At 35.4% G+C, this 10,812-nt stretch overlaps 2 protein-coding genes across 3 annotated transcripts; both read right to left on the bottom strand.

The window, feature by feature from the left end:
* Positions 1-2,088: 2,088 nt before the first annotated feature.
* On the bottom strand, positions 2,089-4,186 carry LOC104808809 (cytochrome b561 and DOMON domain-containing protein At3g25290). The gene is made up of 3 exons (XM_010534622.1): positions 3,510-4,186; positions 2,843-3,097; positions 2,089-2,568 (listed from the first exon to the last, which is right to left on the bottom strand). Exons 1-3 carry the CDS (start codon positions 4,167-4,169, stop codon positions 2,296-2,298), a joined length of 1,188 nt encoding a protein of 395 aa, XP_010532924.1. The 5' UTR covers positions 4,170-4,186; the 3' UTR covers positions 2,089-2,295.
* Positions 4,187-4,502: 316 nt separating this feature from the next.
* LOC104808808 (protein NRT1/ PTR FAMILY 4.1-like) lies at positions 4,503-9,905 on the bottom strand. Of its 2 annotated transcripts, XM_019202004.1 has the most exons (6): positions 9,834-9,905; positions 9,623-9,726; positions 8,311-8,528; positions 7,204-7,712; positions 6,658-6,985; positions 4,503-5,010 (listed from the first exon to the last, which is right to left on the bottom strand). In XM_019202004.1, exons 2-6 carry the CDS (start codon positions 9,720-9,722, stop codon positions 4,591-4,593), a joined length of 1,575 nt encoding a protein of 524 aa, XP_019057549.1. In that variant the 5' UTR covers positions 9,723-9,726; positions 9,834-9,905; the 3' UTR covers positions 4,503-4,590. The 2 variants fall into 2 exon arrangements, with proteins under 2 accessions (XP_019057549.1, XP_010532922.1); XM_010534620.1 differs by lacking the exon at positions 9,834-9,905 and having other exon boundaries at positions 9,623-9,743.
* Between the last annotated feature and the right edge of the window lie 907 nt (positions 9,906-10,812).

The raw sequence follows: 10,812 nt of genomic DNA, 5'->3' as shown, positions 1-10,812 counted from the left end.
ATTCCTGATTCGAAGCCTATAATCAAAGACCACTATCGGAAACACAAAAACATACAATTTTCTAAAGGGTCATTAACTTTTTCTCTCTTTTAAATGTTTCACATTTAGTTTGTAAAGCAGAAATCTCAATCAACTAAAATATGAAATTACAATTCATATAATTTTCCTCGGTCGGTCCAATCAGTCTCTAACACTTTTGACTCGCTTTTAGTCCTTTGCATTTAAGTTGCTTGACATTTTTGTTTCTTCATGTTCCACCCGAGACGCCACTATTTCCCTTTTTTGGTTATATATTATGAAATTAGCTTAAAAACAATTTATATATATATATATATATATGTATAGAATTATCGGCAAAATTTATTTTAGGTGAAAATTAGCTTTATGTACCATCCAATGAAATCTTTTGATATTTTTTTTATAAATTAATTTGCTTGAACAATTTTATTCCGAAAACATTATTGTGATATGTTTTAAAAACATTTTAAAATGCTAAAAACTAATCTAATTTAAAAAAACTGTACAACTGTACTTTTTTTAAAAAAATTTATTTGTTTTCACTATTTTCACTATTTTTCATTGTTAAAAACAGATTGTTTATGGAATCGTATAATATTTCTATATAGAATTAAAGTTTGAACGCTGAAAATCCGGACCGCATACATCTCGGTCGAATAGATTATATAAATAAAAAAAATTTATATATTATCTTCGATTGAAAATATGTAACATATTTTTTCTGTTTTTGTGGTCGTCCATTATTTGTTTTTTTTTTATAATCCATAAATTCATCGGGCCTTTGGCCCAACTACATCTAGTAGAGAACCGGACAGTCCATGTGAAAACTCCTCCCCAATCAGGAATCAAACTGCCAACCTCTGAGTGCTTTGCACTCAGCTTCTGACCACTCGTCCACAAACTGTTGGGTTTGGTCGTCCATTATTATTAAAGCTTCCTAAGCTCTAAGTATTTTTGCTCGAGTTAGAAGGATCATATGGTTTTTTTTCCTTAGAATTTGTGAATAAAGAATCTATTTCCCTTTTTCAAAAAAAAATTTGGAATCGTATATATCGAAATTCATTACAAAACACATTTTATTATGTGATTACTATTTTTATATAAATTAATTGTAAGCAATAGAACATATTATATTAATTAGGAAGAAATACCCTCTTAAATCTCAATGTGTGGATACAATGTATGTTTTATATGGTCTAATATACAATCCAATTTTTTTAATGATAATTTAAATTTTACTAATTTATGCAAGCAACTACATCAGTTTATCAAAACATGGTAAATGATTGTGTGGAAATAGGAAAAAAATGTAAACATTTAAAAAACGAAGACCACATTATTTCCAGTTAAGCAAACATATTTATGCTTTATATTAAAAGAAAAAAATACAAACATAAGAAGAATATAATATATCTTTTTTTTTAAAAAACACAAATTATGTTAGCTTTGCACATTTTAAATTCGTGTATGAAGGAAGGTGGTGGAGTGGACGCATTTTGATGTCACCACATGATGCGAAATATAGGATAATTATTTTCATTTTAAAAATTATATATATATATATATATGTATTTTATATTATATTTTTGTATTTTATTTTAAATCTGTTTTTAATTTTGTTTAATCTAACTGTTTGATTATGTTAATCCAGATATCCACAGTTATATCCAAATGAATGATTGGTTATAAATTATAGATAGCAATTTAATCATGATTCTGATATAACATTGCACATTTTAATAATAATGAAAAAAAAAAAGAAAATGGAGGAGCAAACAATAGAACCATTGAATAGATAGAGTTTTCCGAATTTTGAAATTTAATAATCCAATCAAAATTTTGTATATTTGCTTCTCCTAAACCCTCCCAGTAAATCATTTCATTGCAAAAATCAAATAAAAATCATAAATCCATTTTTTAGATTTTTATGTTTTATAAAAATTATAAAAAGTAAAACCAAAAACCCAAAAAAAAAAAATATCACCATTCATAAGATCCATAACCTAAATTAGAATTTTCCTACAAGATCTCAATGAATAAAAACCAAGGAACCAAAAAAAAAAAACAAAAGACACAAAAGTCAAGAAGAACAACAATATGAGTTTCTTATATACATAAGAGAGCTGCAATGGCGACAACACAATCATACAAATCAAAGTACCAAAAAGCGCCATTACATATGAAACAAACACTCTTGAGATTCTGAAACAAGACATTTGCTACAATAATAAGATGAAAAATCTCTTTCGTAGATCATTAGATTACCAGAATTCGATCTCAACCGATCTCGGGTTTTGAGGGTTTCCCCGATTTTCTCTTCAGGGCGAGGATCCAAGTAAAAGCTTCAAGGAGCAAAGCAATGGCTCCCAAACAGGAGAGAACGACGACGAAAGCAGTCTTGTATGATTGTCGGGGGTTCAGTATGCCGAGGCCTTTGAAAACGTTCAAGATTCCGAGTATTAAGATCGAATATCCGATCCCGTGGTGGTATATGTTCCAATAGAATCTGTATTTGTGGTCCTTCTTCGGTCTCAGCAACAATGCAAACATCTGTAACACAAAGACAAAGACAGAGACAAAGACAAGGGCTCTTAGTTGTTAGAAGAGAAGATAACAACTCAATGCCAAGAACAGAACAAAACCCGGGTTTTTTCAAGGGCCAAACTGCAATCTGAGACATTTCTGGTTTCGAAAAGCTTCGGTCTTGAGATAGGAAACATGAGCTGGATAGCTAAAACCATCATGGAACTTCAACATCTACTTGAAACAGAATCACATGACATGTTTTTTCAGTTTCTTCAGCGACAAGTAAACAATCGGTTACCTGAATTGAAGCGAGGGCGAAGAGGGCAATGCCGATGTTCCGATGGTTTGTAAACGTAATACCCTTTGATTCGCTGCCGAGCTTGAGACCAGTGCCCCAACCGGCGACACCGATGATGTAAGCAGAGGACTGGCACAACACATGGAGGTAAAACCAGGCAGGATCTGCAGATTCAAACGTTTTTATGTACCTAGCAATTATAGCCCCGATTGGGAAAAGAATCCCCCAGCTCACGGCGTTCAAAATCCCATGAATCTGCGAATTTACCAAAGATAAGAAATCACCCATCAGGTTAACGACAAAACCCAGATGGAAAAATGTATTCTTTGGGCGAAACTCCAACAAAATACTGCATTGCTGATGAAATTGGGGAGAACGTAATCTGAAAGTCCAGGAAAAGTTGAAACTTTTGATGTTATTTTCCAGATTTCAGTGAAGTCTTAGAAATTTGATGTTTGAGGTCAAGGGAGGCGCTAAAGACGAAACCCATATAGAAAAATGTCTTCTTTCCATGAAAATTCTGCATTTTTGAAGAAATGGGGAACAGAGCAATCGGAAAATTTACGAAAATAGAAACTTTTGATGTTTTTTTTCCAGATTCCAGAGCCTGAAATCTTTGGGATTTAATCGTTTTGTAAGTCAAAGGAGGATGAATTAAAAAACTTACGTTCTTCTTCTTGACCCTAGAATCACCCTGGCCGCCTCCGCCGGCGCCGGCGTTGCCTCCGGACAAATCCAACGTTCCCTCCGAGTTCAGATTCGGCGAATCGAAACCGTGCTTCTGAATAAACCCTGTCTGAGACACTCCGGGACCCACTTGCCAAACCTGATTCACCTTCCCCTTCGCCGCCAAATCCGCCGGAATCTTAACCTTCGCGAAGATCCTCAACCCTCCGCCGTCTTCCTCCGCCTTCGTGTCCCAGACATCGAACCCTAATTTCCCCGGAACAAGCACATCGTAGGAGCTGATGTTGAGAGTCCTCACGACGGCGACGCTGGTCTCAGGGTCCTTGAACGCGACGAGAGCCTGAGCTCCGGCCATTCCCTTCGCCGTCGGGTTGATCGCCCAGGCGATCCATCCGCCGGGCATAGAAGGCGGAGCAGAGAAAACGACGGAGAGGGTCGAGTTTCCGGCGTCGTAGGAGAAGTGGAGAAAGGCACTGAGGTAAGGGAGGTCGAGGCAGTGAGGGTACATGGCGTTGCCGGAGAATGTCTGTGACGTACATGTAAGTGAGACAGACGGTGAGATTAGCGAAACCCAGAGGAAGAAGGCGACGAAAGAGGAGGAAGAGGAGGAGAAGAGAGAAATCCCGGCGGGAGACGCCATTGATGGAGGAGAAGGTTTCTTTCCAAGTGTTGTAACTCACCGTTAAATAGGTCCTAGTGGTGCATAATCTTACTCTGTGTGCGTCTGTACGGGACAATAGTAGACCAGCCAATGGAATGTTTTGTATTTTTTGCGTAGTTTTTTTTTTAATTAGTGTATAATTAGTTTTGTGTATGTGATTATAGAATATTGACGGATAATCTGTAATTAGATGTAATATATTTCCAATCAGAAAAGGATTTTGGTATTTATAAAATTCAGATACGATAAAAGATATCAGTTTTTGGGCACCTCATATTTATAATTAATAATTATATTTTCGAAATTTAGACAAAATTAAGAACACCAAAGCATTTGGACCACACTTTCATCACGCTTCATCATGATCATGATCATCATCATCATCACATCATGATCATGATCAGTATCTCTTGGCCCAGTAAATGTAATTAAACAGGTTAAGAGTATTAAGAACACTAAGCACCGCATAGAACAAATCCAACCTCGCCTTGTTCAGATCCCTCCCTCCGAGCCACGCGCCGCCGTCAAACCACGCGCCGGTGATGGAATTGGTGAGCTCGACCAGTATGGTGCTCAAGAAGAAACCCATCGCATTGGAGCACCAAGACAGCGAGCTGCTAATGCTCCTCATCCTCTCAGGGGCTTCTCTGTAGAAAAACTCGAGCATGCCTCCGAGCGTGCACATGTCGGAGACACCCAGCAGAAGATACTGAACCGCCAGGTAGAAGACGGAGATGCTGACGTTGTGGTTAACCGCTTCGAACCGCCGCTTGGCCTCTACGAAAGCTGCGACCGCCATGGAAATGGAGGCGAGGAAGAGTGTTATCTTCCTTTTAATTCCTCTCAAAGAGTGTTTCTCTCTCTCAATTCACTCTTTCTTTGAATTAAAGGAAGACATAAAAACAAGAACTATTTCTCTGCAAATATCACTTCATTCCATCTCTACACATATGTCCATACACGTATTTATAAAAAACAAAATAAAAAACTGCTAATAGAAGTTACATAAAACCACAAACCACTACTAATAACTATCCTAAAAAACTGAAACATACAAACTGTAAATCAATCCATTTTAGTTTCTTAAACCGGTCCTTGAACCAACATTTTCTGTACCGGACTTGAACCAATAGAACCAACACTCCTCCTTGGTTCAATGTCTCTCAACCATGTCAATCAAAAGAGTTGTTCCACTTCACTTTCTTCAGCCTTGTTCGCTTCAATTTCAACATTTTCAGTATTCTTTTCTTTGCAAATCTTCTCGACATGCCCCATTTTATTGCATTTCCTGCATTTAACATCGGGTCTTTTCCAACATCTCCAATGTGGATGACCCTTCTTACCACAATGCTTGCACGATTCAATGGATTGCTCACCAAATTTTTCATTTCCTGTAGAATTTATTTTTGCATTTGCTATTAGAGCACCTTCCACCGATTCATCCTTTCTCATAGACTCCTCCTTTCTCATAAACCTCCTTTGTTCTTGCGCTTGAAGGGCACAAAGAACCTCTGACAATTTGATTTTCGCCATGTCTTTAGTGTTCTCCAAAGATGCCACCGTTGCTTCAAACTTTTCCGGAATAGAAACCAGAATTTTCTGCACAATCTTAACATCATCAACTTCGGTGCCAAGAATTCTTACCTTGTTGATTATATCGACAAGACGATCGATATAATCTTTCACAGACTCGTTTTCCTTCATTTTCTGTCGTTCGAATTCTCGCAGCAAATTCAGAACCTTCAATCCTCGAATTTTTTCATCCCCTTCGTACTCCTTTTTCAGAAATTCCCACATACCTTTCGCCGATTGAAGCTTCATAATCTTGATCATGATTGAGGGAGAAACTGCAGCAAACATGCACGATTTCGCCTTCGCCTTCCTCATCACTTTCTCTTTGTGATTCTTAAGTTGGTTTGTCGTCGGGTTTACCGGTAATGGAGGAACGTCGTAATCCTCCTCAACAGCTTCCCAAAGATCGGCACCCTCCATAAACGCTTGCATTCTGACGGCCCAAACCTCATAGTTTTCCCCGTCGAAGATCGGGGCAACCATGTTTAAAGCCGAATTCACCGAATTTTCAGATTGATCCATGTTCGATCCACAGATCCCAGAAAGACCTCAAAACGCTCTGATACCACTGTTATCTTCCTTTTAATTCCTCTCAAAGAGTGTTTCTCTCTCTCAATTCACTCTTTCTTTGAATTAAAGGAAGACATAAAAACAAGAACTATTTCTCTGCAAATATCACTTCATTCCATCTCTACACATATGTCCATACACGTATTTATAAAAAACAAAATAAAAAACTGCTAATAGAAGTTACATAAAACCACAAACCACTACTAATAACTATCCTAAAAAACTGAAACATACAAACTGTAAATCAATCCATTTTAGTTTCTTAAACCGGTCCTTGAACCAACATTTTCTGTACCGGACTTGAACCAATAGAACCAACAAAGAGGCCGAGGCCGATGCGTTTCAATGGCTGGAAGAGGTCCATCGCTGGGTTTTGGCCGGAGATTCTCCGGTGGAAGAACTCGTACAAGGGTATCGAAAAGAGTGAGAACACGACCGGGATGACGGTGAGCGAAGGGACGGGGATTTCGAACGAAGGAGACAGCTTTCTGTTCATGACTGCGCCTTGCTGTACGGAGAACGTCAAGATCTGCGCCAAGCAGCAGTTCATCATGATCGTGCTGGCGAAGATCGGTAGGAGAGACAGGAACGTTCTCGTTTCTTCGACTTCTGTTGCAGAGATCTCGTCGTCGAGCAAAGCTTTGTCCAGACACCTGTTTTTAGATGAAGGGTTTTTGGTCACTGAATGTCTGTAAAGGTTCGAACTTTACTGTCCTGAAACTGCACGTGGATCTAATTCTTGAGAAAAGAAGAAGACAATCACTGTAAAGGTTCGAACTTTACTCCATGTATGATCTGATTGTTTGATTACTGTCCTGAAATGGGTGATTAGATATGTTCATGAGGGTCTAATTCTTGGTAGAACACTTACTTGAACTTGTTGTGATGAATGCTCTTGTTTTCAGGATTCAGATTCTGTTTCAGCCCTGCATCTAGGAGAGACCCTTTTCGGTTTCTTGAGGCCGAAACAATCACTTTGAGGATTCTCATCAACGGGCTCCCGCCGGGGCGTTTGTACCTATAGAAGGGGAACCCTCCAACGAAAACGGAGAGGGCCAAAGCGAGAACCACAACCGAGATCTTGAAGCTCCAACTAATCCCCACATTCTCTTCAATCCACACCATAACGGATACAGCCACAAGACCTCCAATGCAGATGGAGAAGAAGTACCAGTTGAAGAATGCAGAGATCAGGCTCTTGTTTCTGCTGTCAAGCTGGTCGCCTCCGTGAGCCGGGAGAGCGGGTTTTACTCCGCTTATCCCGAGACCCAACGCGTAGAGCCCGACGAATAAAACAGCCTCCTGGCGAGGTGAAGGTGTTTCGGAAGGTGGGGGTTGGAGTTTGGTGACTTGGGCTTGGATTGTCAACAGAATCAGACCCTGTGACAGAAAAAAATGGGTCTATGTTAATTAAGATTAAGGAGATGGTCAGAGGTAAAAGAAGGGTCAGGCAAAAAATACCCAAAATTTCGGATACTCGTCTCGACCCGAGAGTCATGTATCTATAAACCGAATATCTATTTTGTAATAAGATAGAGATCAAATTTTAATATGTTTAAACCCAAAGTTTGATATTTTCGGATTTAGTTACCAAATAATAGAAAAATAATTATTACACATTTTAGTTATTAGAAAATCATAAATATAAATATATATATATATATATATCTCAATGTTTTTACCTTTGTTTATATATAAAAAAAAACGCTATCGTTTTATGATGTAGATGTTTTAAATATAATTTTTAATGTTTTTATAAATTATTTGAATATAATCTATATTTTTATGAATTATTAATCAAAATATTTTAAAAATCGGCCGGGTTTGGATAACAGCAGATATCAAAAAAATTATCTCGCGGATAATATAATTTGGGTATCCGAATATTCGGATTCAGGATCAAGTTTTAAAACATCCCGAAAATCACGTTATCCGATCCGTGTCCAACCCTAATCGAAAGCGATAGAACCCTAATTACCATGATCTCAATGAGGCAGAAGATGATGAAAGAGGCGAATCTTGTGAGGAAGGAGTCGGCGATGAAGCCGCCAAAGAGGGAGAGCAGGAAGGAAGTGCCCAAGAAATTAGTCATCATTGTCGCTGATTTGGCCGCCGAGTAATGCATCGTCTTGATGAAATACGATACCAACGTGTTCGCGTTTGTTATGAACACCATGTTCTCCAACATCTCCACGACTGCCCAAAAAAAAATATTTAAAAGAAAAAAAATGTCATTTTTCATTAAATTTATTCAAATAAAGTTGGTCCGACTGCATTTCTAATGAAGGTATTTTTAGAGCTTATTGTTATGCATTCGCCTTTGTTGTTATATGGGTCTTTATTTACCAAAAATAAATCAAGATGCCCAACTTTTACAGTGGAATATATATATATATATATATGGTTGAGTCAGTAGTTTTTAGCTTGAGTCCACAATTTTTTTTATTGAATCAGCAGTTTTTTTTGAGTCAGTAGTTGCATTTAACGACGTTAATAGATGCATGTTTGATTTAGAAAAGTTTAGGTAATCATATGACAATTTTATAGTTTGGATATTTATTTGAGATTTTTGTAAAATCTCGGGTATTTTTATGCGATTATTCCTATATAGATATATATCTATATATATACTATATATTATATAACGTAACGTACTATGTTTTCTGCAATCCTAGAGTATAATAATGAAGGTATCATTATATACATGCAAAAAAAAAATCCTAAACCGTCAAATCATATATTTAAAAAGGAAAAAGAAAAACATCATTTCATTTTCACAAAATAAATTAATAATGAATTTTATTCAATACAACTTCCTTCAATCAACTCGAACCATCTGTATTCCTTTTGGATTTGATTTGGTATTTATTCAGTTGGATTCTTTCCATCTATAAAAACATGTACCACTGTGATATTATATTATATTCGATTTTAATTTTTATTAAAAAAATAATTATACTTTTTAAGAGATTTTTAGTTTTTAGGTTATTTTAAAATTCCTTTCTCTAAAAAAAATATGGTTTGAAAATTTTGGATAATTGAATTAAAAAAATAATATCATATTGCCCACCAGTAGAATATTATATATCAAATTATATAATAGTAGAGTTTTATTTACTATATTTACCATATATCTTTTTAATTTCAATAAATTTATAATTATCCAGAAAAAAAAAAACTGAAATTAATTCCTAATGTCGTATCTCACTACACAAGTAATATTTTGAAATTTTTTTCTCTGTGATTAGACAAAAGAGGAGATTAAAGTGATAATAATAAAAAAAAAATACCACAAATAATGGCAGCAGCTCTGATTCCGCCATGTTTCCCAGGAATCGCCCTTCTCCCCCTCCAATCTTCAAACCCCTCCTCCTCTATTTCACTCTCCATTTTCCTATGCAACAACATAATCTATAAAATATTCATTTGAACATATATATACACAGTTTGTATATATATATATATATATATATATATGCATGTGTAATTAGGGTTTCTTACCAGTGGGTGATGAAGAACAATCAAGAGTTAGAAAGTAAGGGCAGATGGGTGTTGTATATATAGAGAGATGTGTGTGTGTGTATAGAGAGAGAGAGTAGGAAGAATAATTTATTGTATAAATACCAAAAAAGGAACTAAATCCATGTTCGACAGGTAATTACATCAAACCCACCAAATTCTTAATTATGTAAATTAATACTATATTATCCTAAATTTTTTTTTTTTTTACACTAATTGGTGCCACATTGGTAAAAGTTGTCTTCCCACCAACCCCAAAAAAAATAAATAAAAGGATTTTAACATTTTTCACATAAATTAATTAGATCCTGATTAATTTTATAGATAACACTACATTTAATTATGTGGATTATATATCAAGGGAATCTTTTAAATGGATTACAAATTCACAAGCTTTTTTTTTTTTTTTTTTGCATTCTCTGGAGTTATCTATATATTTTCTATTTTTTATTTTGATATTTATACAAATTAAGCTAATTTGGAATTAAAGATGTGTTTTTTTTTCTCCACAAAACGTTACATCACTTCATTCACGGACCAAATTCATTACTCGAAATGCGTATATTCACTTTTGTGTTGATTCGAATTATACAAAAGAAGTTACCAAAAAAAAAAAAACGAATTATACAAAAGAGAGAAAAAAAAATGAAATGATGGCTCATTTATATGTTTCGTTTTCTTAATGAGATTAAAAATATTTTTTTATATAAAAATGTTGTTACTACTTTTTATAGTCACATAATTATAGCGGAGCTACACATTTTCTCTTCTCTAACTCTTTTTTTTTTCTTTTTAAATCAGCCTTTAATTAATTTTTATATGATTCTTTGGTTTTATAAAACCAATAAAAGATGATATCTATCATCTACTTATTAAATTAATAAGAGATAGGGTTAGATATTCTGGGTTTGAGTTATTTTGGCCTTTAATTTTTATAGTATTGAAAAAAAAATGTTCATTT

The sequence above is a fragment of the Tarenaya hassleriana genome, unplaced genomic scaffold (genome assembly GCF_000463585.1).
Source record: "Tarenaya hassleriana unplaced genomic scaffold, ASM46358v1 Cleome15, whole genome shotgun sequence".
NCBI lineage: Eukaryota > Viridiplantae > Streptophyta > Magnoliopsida > Brassicales > Cleomaceae > Tarenaya > Tarenaya hassleriana.
This window is presented reverse-complemented; position numbering and strand designations above follow the sequence as displayed.

Bases quoted from the DNA above. Each gene is read 5' to 3' on its own strand.
- LOC104808808 (XM_010534620.1), bottom strand. From the start codon at position 9,740: ATGTTGTTGCATAGGAAAATGGAGAGTGAAATAGAGGAGGAGGGGTTT. The intron at 7,713-8,310 runs GTAATTAGGGTT...TTTCTGTCACAG, and splicing joins TCTGCCTCATTGAGATCATG to GGTCTGATTCTGTTGACAAT. The intron at 6,986-7,203 runs GTAAGTGTTCTA...ATCTAAAAACAG, and splicing joins ATTCATCACAACAAGTTCAA to GTGTCTGGACAAAGCTTTGC.
- LOC104808809 (XM_010534622.1), bottom strand. From the start codon at position 4,169: ATGGCGTCTCCCGCCGGGATTTCTCTCTTCTCCTCCTCTTCCTCCTCT. The intron at 3,098-3,509 runs GTAAGTTTTTTA...GTAAATTCGCAG, and splicing joins CTAGGGTCAAGAAGAAGAAC to ATTCATGGGATTTTGAACGC. The intron at 2,569-2,842 runs GTAACCGATTGT...TTTGTGTTACAG, and splicing joins TCGCCCTCGCTTCAATTCAG to ATGTTTGCATTGTTGCTGAG.